Raw genomic sequence first — 25,187 nt, 5'->3', positions numbered from 1 at the left:
ATTTTCGCCTTCCAAATTTATAAGCTGAAATTAAATTATTGAAAGTCGCTATAATTCGAAATAAAACTTACACATAATCCATAAACTCTAGTAACTAAAACAGTTAGTAATATGAACTAGACTTCTAATGATGACACAAATCAAAAATTCTTTTTTATGCACAAGACAGACAACAACAACAACAAAAAGAAAAAGCAATGTGGTTACACGTAATTGCAATCTGATGATGGTCAATGAGTTACTTCGTAGCTATTCCGATAATTTGTGGCCTTGCAACCAACCACATATCTTTAGGATGGTGCATCTCTATTACAACGTCTTTAAACCCAGTCTTTCTAATTTCTTCATCACTTTTTCGTGTTAAAGTGCACCCGTTAAAATATATTTTCCACAAGGGGGCAGCAAACTTCTGTAGCGACGAATTCCAACTCGATTTGGAGTATAGGACGTGTTCCACACAAAGAAACTTGCCACCCTGCAAAGAAAAAAAAAAGTAAATTTAAACAGAAAAAAAAGTTATTCAACACTCTTTTATTGTGCTATTAATTAGATACCCTAAAATTCATATAATCTTACAAAATTAGGAAAATTTCAGCTTGTTACAAAATTAGGAATATTTCAGCTTGTTAGGTAGATTCCTATCGGAAGACTACCTATTGCAATGGTTCTCATGATAAGACTTCCGGAAAATTTCTTCAGTTCTTGATCGATCATGGTCCCTAGAACACACACACACACACACACACACACACACACACACACACACACACACACACACACACACACACACACACACACACACACACACACACACACACACACACACACACACACACACACACACACACACACACTTGGGTATTCATAGATGAATTTTCTTATTGCAAACGCCTGAAATCTTATGCTACAATATTTACAGGCACTGTGAATTTCTTTTAAAAAATCTATTTTGTTTTGTTTCTACACAGAAGCGTGTTTTTAAGGGGTATTTATTATGAAAAATACCATGCATTATTATATGTCCACATTACATAAAATTCAATATTTTTTAATTTTATTTTTAAAAAATAGAAATAATTTTATTAAAATTATTGAACCTATACACATATATTACACCAATATAGAAGTTGTTTTAGAAGCGACACCATCCTCCCCCAAAAAAGTGTTTTGAATTTTTTTCAGGGGTAGGGTTGTATCGAATCGTATTTATGAATCTATTTATGATTCACATCACAATACATATTCGTTTTGCTAATAAAAAACAAATATTTTAGAAAATAAATATGTTTTTAACACACACACACACACACACACACACACACACACACACACACACACACACACACACACACACACACACACACACACACACACACACACACACACACACACACACGTGTATAACGCTTTGCATTTTAACTGGCTCGGAATATGTAGTTAGAAATGTAAAAATCTCGGACGAGTTCGTAAAAGCCCATCTAGCTCAAAGGGGTGTGGGGATGGTGGTGGTGGGTAGGGGGGGGGGTGAAATTTTCATTTAGCTATAACTTTGTTACTATTGAAGATAGAAAAATAAATCCAATTATCCAAATTAGAGGTTCATTAGTGAAAACAACTTTTGAATTTAAAGGTTTTCGATAACTGCAATATCTTAGAAGTTAAGGCCGAAAAGTGATTTCCACGCCCAAATTTTGACTGTTTCTAACAACAATAATTTATGTTGCTAGATAGCAACTTAGATGTAAAGGAATCTACCTTTGCCTTCCTGCTTGTCAAGAGGAATTTTTATTTATTTTGTCAAAATGCCTTTCCCTCTAATCTTGGCTCAGCAGTAAATTTTGAAACATTTCAAAGATATGCGTATACTTCCAATGGAAAATTGTTAAACAAAATTGGAACAAAATTATATTTTTCATTCAATAAAGATATTGCGAAAAAAATTGAACAATTTTTATATAGTTCTTCCCTTTTTATTAATCATATTTAGCAAAACATTCTTGAAAAACTAACTTAAGAAAACCCCCTCTCCTATGAAATCGAAACTAGTTAGATTATGTTGCCTAGAATTTATCTATTTTAGACTAGTCAACGCCTAACTCGAGGAAAGACTATTTATTAAATAGATTTTCGTCCTTGAGGCAATCACTGAAATGATCTAAAATCGTTTAAAGCAGTGATATTTAAAGCACCATGAATCGATCAGTTTCGGTCATAGAAGAATGGAGTTTTTTTCTTCTAAAATATTAATTTGTCCATTTCTGTTATTTATACTATCCATATTTATTATACTAAATATGACTAACTAGATAGAGAGATTGTAAAACAAAATTTAAACTTTGTAATTTTTTGATCGGTAAATTTATTGATTTGGATATCAGAAAACAGAATTTTTTTCCGTCATTTAGAGAATTAAAATGTTAATTTAATTAATGTTTTTATTAATGTTTTTTTTCAATGCTGATTCTATAGGAGTAGAAAAAACTGTTTAATAGAATAAAATATTCATTTTAATCAAAACTATATAATTAACCTTTCGGCGTGTTATTTTAAAAATAAGTAAAAAAGAAGGTTTTTAGAAATAAGTAAAAATAAGCCCAGAACTTTCCAATTAATCGAATTCTTATTTGTATATTAAAAAAAACCTCTTATTATTATTATTAAATATTTATTTATTATTTTTTTTCAAAAATATATCACTTCAGGCTACTTGAGATACATAGGAGGCAATTTGTGAGTTTTACCACAAATGAAGGTTAAAATTAATAAACATTAACTCTTATCTGCAAAATGAATATTCCTTTTACAATCCATTATTTATTCGTCACTTTGTTCATCTTGTCATTTTACTTAATTAAATTTTAAAACAATGTACCATTTTCAAATTTAAAAAAAATTATGAAAATGACTGAAATGAATACAAATTTTTTTTTAAAACTGTATTTCTATGTTTGTATCTACTACTATATGATTCTCAACTTCGTCTGAAAATTGTAAGGCGAATGGAGTAAAGTGCGAGAACTAAATAAGTGTGTCATCCATATTTGTTCAAGCACATTAAATGTTATTATTATAATAAAAACGTCAAATGAATTACATTTAAAAACATATTTCAGAATGAAGCTAATGTCAATGTCCTCTCATAACCTGATTTGTTTCACTTTAATATCAAATTGCAAACATTTTGTTTTTAAATCTTGAAGTAATTCTAAGTAAATAATTTAAAGACTTTCTAGCAGCGCGCTTAAGTACCTGAAGTGATTTTTACGATTTCGTATGAATTGAAATAAAAAAAAAAAAAACCCGACCCAAATAGAATATATCATTTGAAAAGGAGTGAAATAAATTCCTAGCTCAAGAGGTTCATTAACTGTACTTGTTCGTAAGATTCATTAAAAATATATTAAATGCGACTTGATTTGTAAATTTTTTACTAATTTCAATATTTGGCAAAATGTGCTATATTTCTATATTGCACTCAAAAGTGTTGATTTTCTGCATAAAATGGTGTAAAAGTCGTAATTTGAAAAACATGTGAAGTCATTCCACAAGATGTACTGTTAGCACTTATTGCTTTAATCCTAGTTTAAACCAGCAGTGGTGGTAACATAAAGGTGTTATCCCAGAGTGGACATTACATAGGTGTACAATGTTATGAAATATTAATTGGTATACAATAGTTATGAAATATTAACCTTTGGCTCGAATTTAGAATTTTTATTGAATCTATTGTGGCGGATTGGTGATGAGCGAGAATAGAATCTGGGACCTTATGGTTCGCAGCCTAGTAACATGACCACAATACAAAAGCAATTGCTTGTGTAGAGTAGCTGTTAACTGGCTTATAAGCTTTCACCACAGACTCTCCCTCCAGTGAGTCGGAGGTGAGACGAACGATATGGCTGTTGAGTGGTGATGTATTTGCTGTTAATTCTAATGCGCCTGTACGCATTCGAGTAGCGCCAAGCGTCATGGCGAGCGTGTGTGAGTGAGTGGCTGCTGCTGCGTCAAGTGAGTCTGAATACTTTGTGTTGCTGCTTCAAGTGAGCCTGGCGACTTTGGTTTTGCTGTGGGTAGATGGCGTCACAACAGCTGTACGAAGGTTGAAGGATCACATCTGAGGTCACCAATGTAGCGAATTGTGATGAGTGAGGATAGAACCTGGGTCCTTGTGGTTCGCAGCCCAGTAACATGACCACAGTACAAAAGCAATTGCTCACACTATCGTGCCATCCTATTCGAGTTAGTTAGAGATTAATAACTGGCGTTCGGTTAAAGTATTCCGAGAATTGAGTCGCCTTTTTTCGCCAACTGATTGAAACAAAAATTTAACGCAAAACTAGTAGTCACAAAATCTCATACCTAATTTGACACATTTAAGTTATTTTGTTTTTGATTCGTCGCTTTTACATGTTTCTAAAAGTGCTGACCGACAGATGGTCAACTCCTTATTAGATTTGACTACAAATTGGACAGGTGTCGAGACTATAGATATTAATTTTGTGTATCGAATTTTATCTGTTTAGGTCTGTTCGTTTTGTAATTATTATGTTAACTTATATTCGGATAGCCGGACAGACAGGCTTCTTCTAGCAGAGTTTGCTGAAAATTTGACAGAAATCTATAAATTTAATGTAAATGCCGTATATCAAAATTAATCCATCTATATCAAAGTATTTTTGAGTTATCTTAGTCACAGACAAGCCGATTCACAGATGGACATTTACCAAAAATGTGTTTATCGAACTCAGTGAGGTCTAAAATGTGGAGATTTGTCAAAATCTCGACTTCGAATTCATTGACTTATACTCTACTTTCTCTAATCTACGTATATCAAAAAGTAAAAAAACATCATGAATATTGAACTATACTTACAGGTTTTAACACGCGTTTGATTTCATTCAGAGCAGATCGCACACTTTTCACAGAGCAGAGGGTATAGGTGCAGATTGCAACATCAAAGGAATTATCATCGATCTCATGCATATCTTCGGCCATGGTTATAACAGTTCTCTTGAAGTTGACTTGAGGGTACTTCTGCCGGTTTTCCTCAAAGTATGTTATGAACGATGGATTCATGTCCACAGCGGTCAGATTCGAATTTTCTGGATAGTACTGCAAATTGGCTCCTCCTCCAATACCTATCTCCAGAATTTCTAAAGGGGTGTTCCTCTTTCTGTCCCCCAAATGATCTTTCAGACGACTGAAAGCCTTTTTTCTCATTTTAATCATTACAGGATTCAACAGAGGGCTGATGATAGTAACGAAGAGCCATGAGAACCACTTATTTCGAATTGATTTGCTGAATTTGAGAAGAAGCAAAAACGGTAGCAACCAGGAAAGTGAAAGCATCCACACCGTTGCGGTCAGCGCTGTGTAAATGACAAATTCGATGTTGGCATCCATGTGTGTTGACTACTTTGTTGAAATGGACAGTTGATATTTGCTGGAGAAGTGGTTGTTTTGTTGATCTGAAAAAAATAATAGAGAAATTACTCAGATCTAATTTGAATAAAAACAAGGAGTGAATGTGTACCACACCAATCTTAACGAAAATGATCTCTACAAGAAGAAGAATCGTTATCCAAGTTCTCTTGTTTCGATTCTAGAGACACAAAAAATATGAAAATATAGATACATTAATTAGGTTCAATCATTGCAAAGTTTAAATGTGGGTGCTGTGTACCAGTAAAAGTTGAGTGTGTATTACATGGATTGTTAACGAACAGACTCTGTTCAATGATGGTGCTCATTAACAAGCCAACCATTTTGATTCTAGAGACCCCAAAAAGTAATGGTTCTGTTATATTAGATGGAATTAAATTATTGTCACGATTAAATGTGAATGCTACTCCTATTTGTTAGCATTCATGTTCACAAGACTTGTTGATAAGGATTATCGAACAAGCTATTTCGCTTGCAATACTGTCTTTCCAGGCTATAAAATCCTCTATATGAGTTGCGTTTCATCTTTGTTTCTATATAAAAAAGAAAAATATGAAATGAATGATAACTAAACAATTGTAACTTAGGCGAAAATGAATTAACTTTTTCTATATTTTCTTTCTTTATGTAGTATTAAGTGAAAACTAAATGTCAGGGAAAGCAAAACATAACAGAAAAAAAGTTGCAAAATACATTCGAATTTAGTGCACCCAAGAAATAACTACATGTCAACTGCAAGTTCCTGGGTTTTATAAATGGAAAATTTAATAATAAATTCATTCATTGTATTCAATTTAGATTTATAAAGTACTAAATGTCATCCAAGGCAAAATATAACAGAAAGAAAAGTAGTGAAGCACATTCCAATTTGGTGCACCCAAGAAATAACTACATGCCAACTGCAAGATCCTGAGCTTCATAGATGAAAGATTAAATGATAAGTTCACTCAGTGAATTCAATTTAGCTTTTATAAAGGTAATAGCAAGCCGAAATAATGATATACACAGTATTGTTGCAGAGTGAAGGTCGGGATATATTCTACCAAATACGCGATTTCAATTCGTATCTAAATGACTTTTTGTTGGCTTGTTTTGCTCTAACACCTGTCTAGAAATATTGATTATGTTTTATGTCAATATATATTTTTTATATTTATCATGCCTCTTAAAGATGGCTCGAGAAAGGTGCTGATATTTCAGATTTTGGATCCGCATTCATATTTGTTCTATTTTAAAAAATTTTAAAAATTGTGTGCCTGTTCAGTTTCCTGTATCCATGTGCCCTCTCAACACAAATTTCCATTGCTTCAATAAATTAAGCTTTAATGTAAAAGTCTAAAAAAATATATAATTCAATTGCGGAGTCGCAAAATGAAACTTCCATGTTAAATCATTATAACAGTTTGTATATTGGACGAATATCATTAATTATTTATCATAAAAAAGTTTTTTTTATAAATCCAATAAAAATCAATAAATTATTATTGGAAATAAAATGTGACGCTGGTTGTACACCAAATTATAGAATATAAATTACCAAAGCAGGAAAATTATAAAGTTTGATTATTTCATTTTTACTTCTGAAATTAAATTTTAACAGTAGTTACCAAAGAATATGCATAGTTATAATAACCTTAAAACCAGGATGAAACACATAATTATAGATATAACGTAGGAATTAACATGATATCATAGTATTAAGTGCTGGCAGGCATTTTAATAAGCGGCATCTATTGGAAAACATGCGACGTATCTATATAAACGATAATGGTTTTGGGTTTTACCAATTTACTATTACTTTATTATTATCATTTTGAAAGTTTTTTCATTTAGTATTTATTATTGAGTTATTCAGTGTATGAAGACCCCAATCATGGAACACTCCAAATTGCATTTTCGACATTCATTTTTTTTTTATTTGAAGAAATCTACTTGCCGAAACCCATCAGATACTTTTAGAAACTTATGGTGATGCTGCTCTATTATATCCCAATTGTCGGTTGTGGTTTCAACGGTTTAAGAGTGGTGATTTCGATGCCAATAACAAAGAACGGCATGGAGGACCAAAACAATTCGAAGACAATCAGTTGCAAGACTTTACTGGGCGAAAATGGGAAAAATTGTAGAAAACGAGGGAAAATATTTTGATTAATATATATTCTACCAACTTTTCTCAATAAATGCCTTTTTAAGTAAAAAAAAAGAAAAAAAAAAGATCAAAAACATGCAAGTACCTTATATTTGGATGTAATTGTTAGGAACGTTGATTAAAACAATGCCTTAAAAATAATGCGTAAATAATAGTCCCGAATTCTGTAGTTACAATTCAAAACCAAAAATAAATACCCGTTTAAAAAGTCTAACTTTAGATTTCATTGGAAAAAAATACAGCAAGATGCATTAAAATATTATCAAACGAAATAAAATTTTATTCAGTTAAATCGAGTTAAAAACAATTATAAAATCTTATATTAATAGGCTTCGTAAAAAAATAAAGGAAAATGCTATAATATGAGGTAAATTTAAACCATTAAATTCAAAAAATAAAAAAGTCAAAGAATTTCAAAATCTGTGTTTCAAAGGTAAGTTGCATTTGTTGTATGATAAAAATGCGTTTACTACAAAGTAAAAATTCTACTTTGAAATTTATGCTGGAAGAAAACAAATTTTTCATAATAAACTCACTTTGGCAAAAACAAGCAATTCAACAATTTAAGAAAATAAGAGATTTTTTTGTTAAAATTATAAAAAATAATAAAAAAAACATTTAAATAGTTGTGTATAAAATTAATTAAAATCAGAGGAAAAAAACTGAATGAAAATAAAGTTGCTGGTAACAAAAAATAATTGGTTAAAAAAATCTTCAAATGGTTAAAAATAGTTATTGTGAGATGAAATTTTGAAAATACCAAGGGATAACAGAAAAGCTTACTTATTTCATAGTTAAACGAAGTTTTTATTAATTTTGACCTTTCTGTTGTCTTGAAAAGTGCAAATTCCTCCAGCATGAGCCAAAAAAATGCATGTTTGTATAAGGCAATCACAGCACAAACACACTTACATTAGTTTATATAAATAGATTGGTTTGGATGGCTAGGATTCTTTCTTGGAATTGTAACAAAATATATATAAAAAAATTACGTAATTTTTTCAGAACGCTTATTTTTATGCAATAAAAATAACACGTTGCTTTTGATTGTACCTATAATGATTAAATTTTGTTTTGGGGTCAAATGTAATGTCAATTAAAAATGACAGCACTCTCTTTTGACAAAATATTTATATTTATTTGCCGTGGATGCATTACTTTAGAATGCACTTTTCGCAAACACAGACAAAGTACAAATATCAAATCATTACAATAATAAGATAATTGTGTAGTATAACTATTTTATATTATGAAATATATATTATGGAATATAAATTATTAATTAAAATGAGTCGACATGAAAAAATGTATAAATGAATTTGAACATATTTTTAATGTTCATATAAATAAGCAAAAAAATGTACTACATTTTTAAAAACTCAATTTTCTTAAAACCGAAATATATGTTAAAAGCAAATACAACAATATACATGAAAAAATTATTTTGCTATCATTAGAAGGACAACTTTAATTTCACCTTACATTCATGTACTTTAATGTCAAAGCATTTAAACATGTGTGTGTGTGTGGGGGGGGGTTATGAAATAAATCATTTTAAAATTCTTTTTTACTGCAAATATGAAAGAAACATTTACTAGCATATTAGTCTGTGACTTTATGACAATAGAAATTTACTAAAAAAAAAACCCGCTTAATTAAAGCGGTTTGAAAACTTCCAAATAGATATACTAGTAGTTATAATAACCAAATAGACATAATTATTTCAATCAAAATGATTAAAAACAACACTTCATATTTATAAGAGGTATTAAGAAATATTACGAAGAAAATCGAAGCAAAGACCTGTAATGATATAAAAATATACTTTGTAAATTTACTATCCATATCCTTACCTGTAGTTTCTTTCCAATCATTCATTTATTACTTTAAGTCACAAACTGTGTAATTTAACGTACGAATTCATCTTAGTATAATCTATTAATAATAAACACACCAAAACATCGCAGACGATAAAATTCCCAGCTCACATTCGAATCACAAGTACAAAACATGGAAGGAACTAGAACTTAACAGTTATTCCACGTGCTACTATCACGTTTTTCCGGTCTTGATTTGGAATAATGCCAAAACATTGTCTTTATAGAAATTCGGAGATAGTTTGTCGTTGCTCAGATAAAAAAAAGAATATTAAATAAACAAAAAAACCCGATTTCGATGATACAGGTGAAATGATAAAAACACGTCACCGGCTCTTGGATAGGTTATTTTTGGTATGTTCTACAAGCTGTTCTAATAAATTTTCTTTTTATATTTAGCCACAAAATTCAAAGCATTTTCCAAATCGGAATTATACGCATATCTCTAAACATTTAGAAATTCGCTGTTGTGTCACAATTAGAGTGGATATTCCTACCATTCAATTTTATGTGTTCCATGTTTTCCTACAGATTAAGAAAAGATATAAATCAAGCTTAGATATATTCTGGTATTATAGATATATGCTGGTTAACAATGCATGCTTTAATGCACGTACAGCCAGTTTCTTGGTTAAAAATGGCATATTAAGACGCCGTTATAAATGTTAAATATAAAAAAATTATATATTTTATACTTTGGAAAATTAATTATTCCAGAATATCAAGTATATTTGTGGCAAAAAAAAAGTTAGATCAGAGCAAATAAAATGTCAGAATTCCAATAAAACTTTGAATCTAAATAACAATTGCATATATATCATAAATATAATAATAAAATAATCTTACATCGGTTTTCAGAATTTATCAATCTGAAGGTATAAGCACAATACTCCTTCGAAATCAAAGTTAAACATTCACAAATAGAGAGTCCTTATCCTGTGTTTGGCACACTTTAAACAAATTTTGGTTTCTGTATCCTTAATTCCATAACTACAATCAAGGAATAGAACCCTAATATGGAAGTCATTGTGAATCCTTGACTTTGAACTTTAAAGCGAAGCATTCTTATCTTTAATGATAACATTTAAGTGCATCATGTATTTATTAGGTTTAGATATGGGCGGAAAATTTAAACTGGAATGATTACAATAAAAGGAAAAATCTATTAATCTCTGAATGACTGAATAAAAAAATTTATAGTTTAATGACACAAAGATTTGACAATTTAAAGAAACATACAGGCTACAGCAAATATCTTTTCAAACGAACCAATTAACATTCCGTTAGTCGCACCTTATCTGACATATACGCGATTTTTCAATAACTCGATTATGCTACGTCTGTTAAAAATATCTTTTTTGCTAGTTCGTTTTGGAAAAAATGTATTGTGTTTTTGTTTGTATCTACTTTATATATCTATATTATTCTATTACTAAACTATATTATTTACTGATGTTAACAATATATACTGGTGTATCTGGCAGTTACAGCGTGACCACATTTATTTGAAAAAAAAAAAAAAAACTCGACTGACGGAATATTAAAATTCATATTATAAAAATAATTAATTAATATCAAGAATTGCAACCAAATTGTTCATTGAGAATCTGGTTGGTTCTCATTAAAAAGGAGTTTGGTTCATCATTAAAAGAGTTAAATGAACGAATTCAAATTGTTGTGTTTCTATTGTTTCTAAATGTATTCATTATCGTGTTCGTTTCACTATTTTAATATAAAAGATATTCCTTTGATTTGTAGGAGCATAAATTGCAGAAAATAACATCTGTGTCTGTTTCATTTTCTAATTTATTCAACCTTTAATACATTAAAAATAGTCGGAAGCTTTAGCAGAAAATGAATACTTATTAGCTCCGATATAAAAATAAGCCTGAGCTGATGCGTGTTTCTCCATCTGCCTGAGATAAAAATTTTACCAATTCTACTAAACTGTAACACTTTAGTCATAAAATGACAACAAAACATGATTATTAAATAAATATAATGCTTTTAGAAACACAATAAAATTATAGAAAATTCACATTAGTAGCTTTTTTCTGGAATGTTTTTTTAACAGGTAAGGCTGGAAGAAAACATATGATCTATTTTATCTCTCTTGTTAACTCATCACCGGAGGGAACCTCGGATCTGAAGATGCGAAGCTTCCGGAATGGTGGTCTGTTCTAGTCATATCTAGTCTCTAAAGTAAACCATAGTGCTTCTCGAATTTAGAATTATATTTTGTAATATATATTTATAATTTTGTATATGTAATAAATATAATTTTTGTTATAAACTTAATATCTTATTAATGAGCTTCTATTTCTCCCACATTATATTTAATCCAGTTTTTCATTAGTCTGAGGATAACTCTAAACTCTAATAATTTTAATAAATACTATTTTTGAAATGGAAAGCACTCATTAGGGAGCTGCAGTACATATTTTTTTTAAGTTTTAACTATCTTTTAGTGTTTATTTTATAATTCATTATTATAGATATTATGGAATATGGGAATGGAATTATTTCAGTCTGACTAATAAGTGATGCCAATAGAGAGTGAATAAAGATTTTACTAAGTTAAACGATTAAAAATATTTAAGCTCTGAAAACATTTTTAGAAAGTATATTTTTCTAAAAATATACAAATGTAGAATTAAAAAAAAAAGCTAATACATTAGGAATTGAATGATTTCAATTTTTCAAATACGAACAATTGAAGTTAAATAAAAGCCTCTGAACAAAGAAAAAATAGTCTAGATAAATGTAACGTTATTTACATGGAAATAAGTTTTTCTGCTATTTAGAATAAGATTTTTTAATTTTTATCTTTCAATATTACCATTCTATAGTTTTATTTGATGCTTCAATTTTTCATCAATGGTATGATTTATCGAGTCGATGCCATCTAACAATTCCAAAAATAAATATATATTTGTTCCTTTGTGCGGCTATTTCTTGTCCTCGTATTACAATTATTATTTGAAAATATGTTATTGTTTTGGCAATGCAGTTTGAGATTATATAAAAAAATTAACCAGCTATAAATATAAAAAAATGGGCTATAGAAATTACGACAATAGGAATTGGAGCCGTTGATAGTGCTACGTATCAGAAAAAAATACAAATTCAAAAAGTTTAAATTTAAATATTCAAAATTTCGACCACCTACTTTTAATTCTAATTACATTATTGAAAATATCTCGGGCAAAAAGAAAAAATGTATGTGATATGAAAATGTATCTATTTTTTTCGAAATATTTTGGATTTATAAACGCATTTCATATATCTAACAACTGATTAAAATCCAGTTTTCTTCAATCAAAATTTTATAACAAATTAAAATGTCCTCTGATGATAAAGTGAAATTTCCGATAGCAGATTTCAATTTTTTTCAGCCCTGTAATTTCGGCATTTTCACAATACTTGGTTTTACGACAAAGAAACCGTCTGCCATGTACTCTTTTTACCGACATCAAAGGATACCACATAGTAAATATTTTTTCAAGCGAATCATGAGGAATAAGAAAAAAATGTTAGTTTTAAGATTCTTCAAATGAATTTTAATAAATAAGTAAATTTCATGTAAATTTTATTCAATAATTATTATTTAATATATACGCTTATTTGTTTAAGGGAGGAGGGGGGGGGGTAAAGTGTCAATTTAACAAATATTCGTTTCCAACGCAATAAGTTATTGTTTTCTTCGTTAACGAAATCAAAAAAAATGTATCAAAACATGTTTGTCTAAATAATTCTATACAAGTGTCTACAAAATTCTTTGTATGCCGAAATTTCTAGAGAATGTACACGCCCACAGCATCAAAAGTGTAGGAATTAAAATGAGCGTTATATACACTTGTTAATTCAAAAAAAAATATTTCTGACAATAGATGAAACAACAGAATATAAAATATCAGTTTTTATTTGAAAAGAAAATCTAGTCGAATTAAATGGGTTGCTTAGATGTTATATAGATTGAAATATTTTTTTACAATGAAGTATGAAAAGCATTTACTGAAAATATTTATTTTATATACGAAATGCAAAATGCTGGAGTTTTCTATTAAAATTGACCGGGTTGGAACCTTTTGTTATTAAAAAAAAGATATTACAGAATTACTTTTAATTGCTCTGGCCATTTAAATGCACCCAAGTTCGATTTTATGAATTTAGCAAATGTATCTGAAGAGCTTAACAAATTTTAAAATAAAACAAACTCTTTATTCTTGTTCTGAACTGTTCTTTTATTCCAGCCTTGCAGGCAACATAGGGACAACAACAAAAAAACATTTTCACCCTACATCCAGTCAAAGATCATATTTTGAATAATATTAGTCTTTATAAATAATAAAAGGAAACATGTGTGTGAAAATGCTTTTTGCATCAGCTTCAACAATATATTTCGTTGTTGCAAGGAATTTTAAAGTTTTTTTTCTTATTTCATTTAACACCCAATTGAGTTATTTTCTTCCATTGTTGAAAGTTCAAGAAGAGAGATGCTGCATTATTATTTACACACAAGAAAGTGAAATTACAGAGCACCGACATACAATTTGCAATTAGAAGGTATATATCTGGAAAGGTTACTATTTTAATGATACAATGGTGTTATCGGACGTGATTCCAAGAGGAAGGCCCGTTTAGACAATAAATTGAACAAATGTAAGACTATTAGAGTAACATGACTATAATGTCCAACATAAAAATGTTTTCTTGCGAGAATCATGACAATCAAAGTTATGCATAAGAAATAGAATATGAATTACACACCACTATTATTTCAGGCGAATAAGCTGATCGCTAAAAGCGGCTAATATTTCATAAAGTATATGACTCTTTATACTATTATGAGTCATCAAAACGAACGAAAGAAATCAAGCTAACCGTCTTGTTCATCACTAACAAACAGTTTTTGCTACATCAACTTTTTAAAACATGTAGCAGAGTTTTTTTTTTTTTTTTTTTTTTGAAAAAGCAAGTATTAAAACTTTAAGTTGATCTTTTTATGCTCAAAAAATATTAAATGGGAAAGTAGCAATAAATTGTCCGATTGTTCTGATGCCATAAACCAATATATAATAAATACAAAGCAAAAGCACATTGAACAATTTTATTTGGTTGTTCTAGAAAACAATGAACCTAATTATATGCGACATAATTAGGTGCTTCATAATCTTAAATTACCTTCCTTTCTCAAGATTTCTGGAAGTCAAGAATCCAGCCATTCTCAGCATCGAGCTGGGGAAAAAGCAAGGTTAAGAGAAAACTTAGTCTTAAAAAAGAAATAACTTAATTATGAATATACTAAATAAAACTTCGAATAACTAGCAAACGCTAAAAATATTTTTATAATGGGTGACATGTGAAATATTGAATAAAGAATCAAATGGCGGTAGTTAAACTTGTTTGATGTCATTTTCAGGTTGTTATGAAATATACCGACGAATCATACTGAAACAGCTGTTTCTCTTTTAAAATATCGACATGAATACAGAAGATAAACGCTCATAAATCAATTCTATACAGCAGTTAGTTATGCAAAATAAAACAAATTCCAATGAATCTATTTTGTTTTGAAATTGGCATTCCATTGAAGTCTAAAGTATAACAAACATTTCATCAACTCAAATATACAAGAAACTTAAATAACAAAATGTATTTTTTTTTTTATTCTGATCAATTTCACAAAATCGTCTGCACTATTTGTAATTATTTCCAAAATGAAAGCTTTTAATACATTTTTACAAATTAGTAATATAAAGAAAGTATAAAATTACTCGAAGAACAAACTGTCTTATTTCCACAATAATTTTGAACCCATAATTAAATCCATGTTTTCAATCTCAGCTTAGTAACTATAAACTGCTTTGGCACATAAATTTAAAACTACTTATTGGACATTTTACGAAGAAATGTACATTTTCGCTTCTTTATAAATACACACAATCTTTTGCAAATATTTATTATTATTTTTAAATATGTGATCCACAGTGGGGTGGGGGAGGTAAAGATGCGAAGCAAAACTCACCTCAAGCGTTCTGCCTTCGAAGAGCAGCGTTTTCATTTTGCTCCGAGACGCCAAATCTGAGGTAATTAAAGTTAAAAGTAAATAGCTCTTTTGTCTGTCTCTAGGGCTTAGAACTTTAATCTGCGAGGGACCGTTTGTGGTTGAAACCAGATTATTTATAGGTCAGGATATTATTAAAAAAATACTGTGGAAATGAGATTTTATTTGTAACCTCACCAATCTAAACGTGAACATTTAGCAATTGAAATTTCGTTATTTCGTATTATTCCAAATGCAGAGTGTTTGGCGAGCGATTAGTGAGCGTCTGGCAATGAAATCTACCATAGTCTTGAATCCTATACTAAAGAAGGATTGCGGCACCTATTTTAATCACTTTTTAAAATTTAATAAACTTATACCTACTTAAACTTAATTTTCCAGCAAGTTTATATCAAAACCAGCAGAAGTGGTCTGCTCAAGACTTTCACTCATACTCTCTAATAAACGTGTTATCCTAGAGAAAGCCTTTCATGTCACTGGCGTACAATTGTTACGAATATTAACTTTTGGCGCGAATTTAGTAATTTTATTTGAATCTATCACATGATCCTTAGCGAAGTATTTGGCGATTAATCCTTGGTATGCAATTAATAGTACCCGAAAATTGAATTTCTGTTTTAAAAGCGGTTTTCCCAGCAGATTGAAACAGAAATTTGACACATAACTGCATTTGTAGTCATAAAAATCACATACCAAATTTGATATATTTAAGTTATTGTGTTTTTGAGCTATAAAGTTTACATGTTTACAAAGTGCAGACCAAGTGGATGGCCAATCCCTTGATGGATTTGGCTTAAAATATGAATTGTCTACATTACATATGTTGTCTACATTACAACATTTGACAGAAATAAACAAATTTGGTGTAAATGCTTTAGACCAAAATTCATTCGTCCGTTTAAGTCACAGTGTTTTTGAGTTATCTTTGTCACAGGCAGACAGAGGTCATTTCCCAAAAATGTGTTTTTCGAATTCGAGGAGGTCTAAAACGAGAAGATTCGTCAAAATCTCGAGTTCGAATTTTTTGACGATTACAGTACTTTATACTAAGTATATGGGAAGTTAAAAAGGTTGCCTTCTTAATACCTTTGATGAAAAATGAGCGATTATTTGTACATTTCATATATGTCATGGTGACTTGTTTTAAAGTCTGAAACTCAGGTTCGAACGATCGCAGACTCGATTAAAATTCTTATTTTTACATGAACCAGACAAACGCTAAATCCATTGTTTTCAGCTACAATATTAATGAAAAGATTAACTCTTTGCACTCAGTTGTTGCGTTTTGTATCACGTGTATATACCAGGGAAGAAATAGAAAGGCAAACCGTCTATTTGTATTTGTGTCTTTGTTGTATTTGATTCAATTTAATACAATATATTATACAAATCTGTAATGTTAGTGATAATATCTTATGTTGAAGATACATCTTATTACTGAGTATTTAAATAATTGCATACACACGTTTTCACAGATTTTTTGTTGACAGATTATCGCATAAAATGTGATAAGAATATAAAATTTTAACATAAACATTGCATATTAATTTTCATCTCAAATCCTAGTTCCATGTGTGTATTATCAAATTCTCAGATACTCATTCAGGTGTATTCAACTCTCGAGTTCAAATTCTCTATTTCAAGACTTGATTATTTGATGATAACAGTACTCTCGTTTGCTTACTTGGTAAAAAGAAAAATATTTATAATGAAGAAATACAATGTTTAGTGAAAATTCTGTTTCCACAAGCATTCCATTATCGAAGCTATAATGTAGAGGGCTGTATGGAATAAATATATATTTAGATGGTCTATATGGATATGTCTCATTTCTTGATTTGGATAAAATATTCTCCCGTCTAGGTCACAGTGTTCTTGAGTTATCTTTGTCAAAGACAGATAGACAGAAGTCACTTTCCAAAAATGTGTTTTTCGAACTCTTGAAGGTCTAAAACGTGGAGATTCGTAAATATGGATTAATAAATATGGGATTGTCTCATTTCTTAATTGTAATCAACTGGCATCATTAAGAAGAAATGAGTTTAAAACACGAAACATTTGATCAGTCGAATAAGTTGGTGGTATATAAGTTTATTTATTGAATAAATATATTTATAATCAATAAATAAACTTATATACTACAAACAGCAGCTGTGGATTAAAATTTATTTGTTCAGTGTAATCGATGCTATAGTGTTGAAATGTATGTTGAATATTAATTTGATCCGAGTATCGCTGTCGTCTTTTTTTATGTTGTTGAAGGAATTATTATCCTCTTCAGCAAGTCACCAAAAAACGTATTGTTAATGCATTCAACATTAAAGCATAAATAAAAAGAAACGTAAATAAATTATTTATCCTTCGATTTTTGTCTTTTCTTTTAGAATCATCCATATCGTTTGCATTTGTTTAATTTTCCAAATGATATGAATGAATATGCAATGTTTGAAAAAATTGCATATTCATTCTTTCATAAAATAGATTAAATAGTAACCCTCTGAAACCTTTTTTTTTTTTTTGCAGACGCTGAACAAATCATCTAAATATGTATACTTTATGCTTCTGAAAAGTTTCTTAAAGTAAATGTGTAAATCTTTTTTCCTTATTTCGTTGAAATTTAAGCTATTTTTTAACCAAATACATTTGATCATTCACCCACATAATAATGCACCAGCTACTTAATTTATAACTACTTTCTCTTCAACAAAATTCATACATGTTTTAAGAAATTTTAACAAGAATTTGGATTTAATTTATTAAATTAAAACTTAATTCCACAACCAATTCTTCCACTTTCTTATGCTATGAGAAACAATTTTTTAGTTAAAATATTTATACAAAGATTTATTTAGAAGAAAAACCATAAGTATTTCAATTTTTTTTTACAGTTAAAATGTTTATACAAAGCTTTATTTAGGTAAAAATCATATAAAATTCATTTTTTTAACTGAGCCGAAGTAAAATGATAAACTATAACATCCGAAAAGATATAAAGTTAACATTCTGAAATATGTGCATCGTCCCCATTTGGAATCAAACTTTTCAAAGTTAATTATACGTTCAGAGATTATTTCCCATTTGTCGTCTGCTATTTGTTCACATTTGAAAAATATTTTTCTTTTTTTTTGTGTGTCCTTTGTTTTCAAGTGCGCAGTTTAAAGTAAAATGGAAAGAAGACAAAATATCGATTGGAAGCACCAAGAACATTTCTATTTTTTTTAATCTATTCGAATTTCTTGCTAAATTTGCTCTTTATTATTTACACTTGATTAATTTCTCCAAAGTTATTCGTTTGCACTCTTTATTTTTTTATTTACTTTTTTTTTATTATCGTTTGGTCGTTTTGTCTGAAATCAAAATGACATGCGTTTGGCGGTAAAAAAATGAAAATGGTGTTTTTCTGTGGATTAAAGTTAGCATCAATTTTAAAGGATTTCAACAATTTCTAAAGCAGAACGTTGTTCTGGAGATTAGTTTTAAATGAAAGAGATGAAAAAACAATTCCAATAGAATTCCTATGAAAGTTGACAGCTAATCAAGAATGCATCGCCAAATTAGAAAGCTTAAGAAACTCTCTCTTTTTTTTTCTCTCTCTCCATTCCTGTTGTTGCCTAGAAAGATATTGTATTAACAGGGAACGAATTCAAAAGAAGATAAAGAAAATATTTTAATTAATAAAAAAGAGAATAAAAGCTCTCAGAGTTAGAGGCTTAAATTCTATTTACTAAAAATTAGGAGTCCTCTGATTAATGGAGATCTAAACGTCACGTTTTTATTTTGCGTTGAAATCTGCGAATTAAATTTAAAAAAATGAATGAACAAAACAAAACAGCCAGGTATTGATTTTGATAAACCTGTATTAATGTCAAAACTTTCTTTGATATTCGACGGAATGTCCAGCAATAATTACTTGAATGTAGAACATATTACACTATTCAACATCGTATTATTTCAGGGAAAAAAATTACCATTTCATAGGAGTATTCGACACAGTTAAGAGTTTAAAATTACATATTTAAACATATTTTTTTAAATGCTTAATAATCTTCGAGTTGCATATCTTTTGCAAGCTCATGAGATTCTTTGTAAAAATGAAATCTATGTAGGACTTTTAACATTTCAATTAGATATTGTATGACCAGAATTACAAAATAAGGATTGATATTTTCACAGCCACACTTCCAGAGAAATATCTGGAAGTTCTGATGTGATGACAAAATGTCAGTTTTCAATGCGATGTTCACTTGATTGATTATTTAAAATGTATTTTTTCATAAAATGACTGTATTAATTCAATTAACACAACTATTTGATTTGTTTCATTATATATTTAAAAAAAATCAAGATTTCAATTAAGTTTTTATAGCATTATCTTTATTCGGTTTTAATATAATTTAAAAACACCAAATAACCGTATTTTACTTTCCCTAAAATGAAATGCGAGAAAAAAATATTGTAATAAAAAAAATGATAGCTAGATTTTGGCACATTTCTACGTTTTAATCTTCCTGAGTTCGATAAGCACTTTTTAGATTTCTATCTGTTCATCTGAAAACATATAAACTCGCTCGAAAACGCTTTGAGCTAAAGGAAATACAAACTTTTTTTTTTATTTCTATCAACTTTTGAAATGAATCTGTCTGTCTGTTTGTCTGTGATAGACACTATAATTTAAGAAATAATTTCGGAAAATCGCTTTTGACAAAATTGTAAATGTGTATTCAATTTTGAGCTTAATCCATCAAAAAGGTGAACATAAAGCAATTTATGCATTCGTTATATTCGTCTAAATTCGCATATGAATATGATAATTAAAAAAATATTTTAATTTATATAAATTAAATTTCGTCTTCCAATCTTCCAACAATTATAGATTTTTTTTTTAAAATTTGAAAACAATTTGATTTTTAAAAAGTTATTCAAAATTCATAATAGATTTTCCTTCTTATTCAAAAGACTGTTTATTGCGTCACTGCAGGCAAAAGTCAGGAGAAAGGGGGGAGGGACTCTCTCTCTCTCTCTTGCGAACTTGCTGTGACCTTTCAAAGTTTGATGCCTGTCTCACCATTATATGTTCAGGAGATATAATGTATTGAGTAAATTAATTGAGGCACGTTTCATTCTTCATACAATTCGTTCTTTCACAGGGATTTACTTAAGCTACATTTTGTTATAAAGATAGGGTGGCCTGGACTACCCTAAAATGGTTTGAGCACGTGATCACATAGAATAATTTCGCTTCAATTTCATTTCAGCTGCTGTTAGAAATCATCCATTATGGTAAATGCCTGATTCTCACTTGTATGATGAGTATGAATATCATTTCCATGAAAATGACTAGAAATGATCAATTATGGTAATTGTCTGTTTCTCACTTGTATGATGAGTATGAATATCATTTCCATGAAAATGACTAGAAATGATCAATTATGGTAATTGTCTGTTTCTCACTTGTATGATGAGTATGAATATCATTTTCATGAAAATGACTAGAAATGATCAATTATGGTAATTGTCTGATTCTCACTTGTATGATGAGTATGAATATCATTTCCATGAAAATGACTAGAAATGATCAATTATGGTAATTGTCTGATTCTCACTTGTATGATGAGTATGAATATCATTTCCATGAAAATGACTAGAAATGATCAATTATGGTAATTGTCTGTTTCTCACTTGTATGATGAGTATGAATATCATTTCCATGAAAGTGACTAGAAATGATCAATTACGGTAATTGTCTGTTTCTCACTTGTATGATGAGTATGAATATCATTTCCATGAAAAAGACAAGAAATGATCAATCATTACAAACGCCTGATTCTCACTTGTATGATGAATATGAATATCATTTCCATGAAAATGACTAGAAATGATCAATCATTACAAATGCCCGATTCTCACTTGTATGATGCTATGAATATCATTTCCATGAAAATGACTAGAAATGATCAAATATGGTAATTGCCTGATTCTCACTTGTATGATGAATATGAATATCACTCCCTGGAAAAAGACTAGAAATGATACGTTATGGAAATTGTCTGTTTCTCCCTTGTATGATGAGTATGAATATCATTTCCATGAAAATGACTAGAAATGAAGAATTATGGTAATTGTCTGATTCCCACTTGCATGATGAATATCATTTCCATGAAAATGACTAGAAATGAAGAATTATGGCAATTGTCTGATTCCCACTTGCATGATGAATATCACTGGTGTTGTTACCCTAATAGTGGAATAGTGTTGTTACCCTAATTTAATATACCTCTATGACTGTGAGGGATATTACTGCAACGGTTGGAACAGTGAAACCCAGTGTTTTCAGGATTATTATTCAGTGAAATAAATTTGGGATATTTTTCTCTCCAAAACGGAAGGCGCAGACATAAGACGGCACCTCGGAAAGACAAATTTCTTGTACGAAATAGTAACACATCTTCGTAAAGTAAGTAAGAAATAGTAAGACATCTTTCTGGTGAGCACTGATTCTTCAACAATATAATGAAGGTTTACTGAAGGGGGAAATGGACAAAAACACTAATTCAAAAACAGTTTTTAACGACTGCAATGAAGAGGAAACGCTTACATTAAGCCAAGAAATATCAACTCTGGACTGCACAAGACTTTAATAAGGTTATATTCAGAGACGAAATGCATTTTTTTTCAAGGATTTCTATTAGCAATTGTCAGGAAAAGTGCTAGAGATTTCATCCAGGAATAAGATCTTAATCTAACAATTAAGCATTATTAAAGAAATTCTTTAAGATTATTCTATTTCTAGAGAACTTGACAGTTTAATGCAATTTGACGAAATTATGAAATCTGAAAAAAATCCATTTGAATACTAGAACAAAATAATTTGCCTTTAATGCAACAGTTCTCTGGTAGTAATAGCGAGTTTTAACAATATCTTGCCCCATGCCATAATTTTATAAAGTTAAAAAAAATTAATTAATAGTTTTGGATTTGTCTGGTATTTTTTCAGATGTAAATCCCATCAAAAATTTTTGAAGCATTTTTACGAAATGCATGAATTAAATGGATTTCTCAACCAAGACACTAAGCTACTAAGACAATGTCGTTGTGGAATATTGTATAACATCGAACAACATTATACAATATCGTAAAAAATCTTGCACAACCTGAGTAGCGATATTACGTCCTTCCACAAAATTAAGAAATATAAAGGAAATACAGCTACTTTTTTTTTTAAATCTTGAAAGACTAACTAATAGAATGTGTCATTAAAATATCTTCAATACAGATTTGCTTTATGCATTTCATACTTCAGAATTCGATTGGACGAAAAAATTTTTTGTTTCAGTGAAATATTCCAAAAAATTAATTTAGATTTTGCGCTCAATCTTAGAGGGCAAATTTACCATGAATGTTTTTTTTTCTAAATCAAGAAGTAATCGGAATCTAAAAATGGTAAGTGAGTAAAACTTGGTGGAAAGTTAAGTTCTTATTTCATGTCCAAAACATTCATTAAATTATTAATTGTTATCACAATTCCTTTGTTGGGAGAAAATGGTATTTTTACCTGATATATATATATATATATATATATATATATATATATATATATATATATATATATGTCAATTTTAATCGGGATTGTGAAGTTCTAGATCTAATGATAAAGAAGAAAAATGATAACCTTGAAGGTTATCAATAATGTTCCAACAATAAAGTTACGAATTTGTTTTAAAAAAAACACAAGATAAAAGGTTAACAAAGAGTTACATTCCACTGGATTATTGATTTTGCAATGCAGCTTTTTTTTTCTAGGATTTGCTGGCTCAAAATTTGCTATAGTATTATCAATTCGTTTTAAACAAAATAACATGAAAAAACGGCTAACTACATAGGATAGTTAAAATTTAAAAAAAATATTAAACTATTTAAATTTATTAATAAAATTTTCTGTTATATGTATTAAGCCAAATTCCCCAGGTGATTTATGGCTCAGGTAACAGTAAATCCATAATTATCAGTCCTTCAACATAAACCTGCAATGCTGATATCAGATGATAAGGAAAGATATGATAAAATATTTTTAATGTAAAATATCCAAATTAAATTATATCTTTCATGATATATGGTATTTCAAAAAAAAAAAAAAAGAGAGAAATAAAACTTTATTAAAAACAGGTGCTTTTTATTTCTGATCTAAAAAGTATAAGTTCGTACGCTTTAATTATTTTCTACTATTTAATGTTTAATGCATCACTTTAATTATTGGGAAATTCAAATTCAACTCAAATTCATTATCAGGGGTACAATTGCCACCGAATCCAAAATTTAATTACTTTGATTGATTAATTAACCAACGAAGTAATGATGATTAATTAATCACTTTATATATCATGATTGAGAATGTAGATATGTACATATTGTTCGAAGGCACTAGGAAGGTAAGCGAAAAATCGACTACAATTTTATTTTTACAGAGTTGTAATATGAGTAAGTCATAATAAATTAAAATGTCTAATGATTAATCATTTAAGATTATCATATTAAAAAACAAAACAAGTTTTAAATAATTCATAACAACAAAATAGCTAGTTTAATTAAAAACAGCAAGGTACTTTTTTTATAGATCGATATTTTGTTGTTATTATGTTGTGCCATCTTTCAAAAGGGCAACGTCTGTATCGATAACATAATTCTTCTGAAAAAATACAGTTTAATTTTTTAAGCGATTCTTTTTTTAATACAGTGTACTCTCGTATAATGTAAATTTGTTATGGAAATAAATATTACATAAAGGAAAAATCGAAACCGTATTTCGCTCAAGATAAAATATTCAGTGGTTTCATCTTTATTATTTATAAAAAATAATATATGTTGCTCATATATAAGCATTAAAGAAAACAGTTAAAAAGATTACCATTTATAAAAAAAAATGATAATACATAAGCCAGTTTAAAGATAGAAGAGAAAACATTTTTATTCAGCTTTTAGTTATCAATGTAAACTATTTAATTAATGTTAGCAATCTGTTCGCTAAAAATAATATTTAAAACTGATCCACATATTATTAGAAACATGCGAATTTACAACTCAGATAGCTGAACTTACTTGAAACGATTCGCCCAATTATTCTTTTTAAACATAACATGATTTCCTCTAAAGCAAAACATGAATTCACAATGTATCGAAGGCCAGAATAGCCTGGGTGGTAGAGTGTTGAATTCACATCAATTGGATAGTGAGCTTGAATCCCGCCGGCCGAAGACTCCCCATGTATGTGGTGGCTGGTGGACGTATAAATCTATCGTGGCCACCATGTCCTCCATGTAGAAGGTACTTGTTCAGAGTTGATCGTTCTCTGATTCAGGTCTAAATTACGATCTGTGAATGAGAGAATAAAATGCGTGAATGAAGTCCGCCCAATAAAACGGGTTGTGACGCATGAATAGCTAAGTACTACTCTTGGCCCTAGATGGCGCTACTGAAGCAAGAGATGCTCTCTCGGCTTAAAATCGAAGACTTTGTCAGCGGGCTTGTCTATGACAAATGCCATAAGAAACAATAACCATCCAATGTAATATAATTTTCTCTTAATATATTCCGTGATGCTTCTGGGCTATTTAATTAATCATACTTTACTAAAAATTAAAAAACAAATTTTTGAAGT

General features: G+C 29.3%; 1 protein-coding gene across 4 annotated transcripts; it reads right to left on the bottom strand.

Moving 5' to 3' along the window:
* Positions 1 to 134: 134 nt before the first annotated feature.
* Positions 135 to 24,876, bottom strand: LOC129983679 (N6-adenosine-methyltransferase TMT1A-like). 4 transcript variants are annotated; one of them, XM_056093258.1, is made up of 3 exons: positions 24,629 to 24,876; positions 4,873 to 5,468; positions 135 to 475 (listed from the first exon to the last, which is right to left on the bottom strand). In XM_056093258.1, the coding sequence occupies exons 2-3, from the start codon at positions 5,401 to 5,403 to the stop codon at positions 239 to 241; spliced, it is 768 nt and encodes a 255-aa protein (XP_055949233.1). In that variant the 5' UTR covers positions 5,404 to 5,468; positions 24,629 to 24,876; the 3' UTR covers positions 135 to 238. The 4 variants fall into 4 exon arrangements, with proteins under 4 accessions (XP_055949233.1, XP_055949236.1, XP_055949232.1 ...); XM_056093261.1 differs by lacking the exon at positions 24,629 to 24,876 and adding an exon at positions 15,497 to 15,610; XM_056093257.1 differs by lacking the exon at positions 24,629 to 24,876 and adding an exon at positions 10,315 to 10,451.
* Between the last annotated feature and the right edge of the window lie 311 nt (positions 24,877 to 25,187).

This window comes from Argiope bruennichi, chromosome 9, assembly GCF_947563725.1.
Source record: "Argiope bruennichi chromosome 9, qqArgBrue1.1, whole genome shotgun sequence".
NCBI lineage: Eukaryota > Metazoa > Arthropoda > Arachnida > Araneae > Araneidae > Argiope > Argiope bruennichi.
The sequence above is the reverse complement of the archived record's forward strand: the minus strand, read 5'-3'. Positions and strand labels throughout refer to the sequence as shown.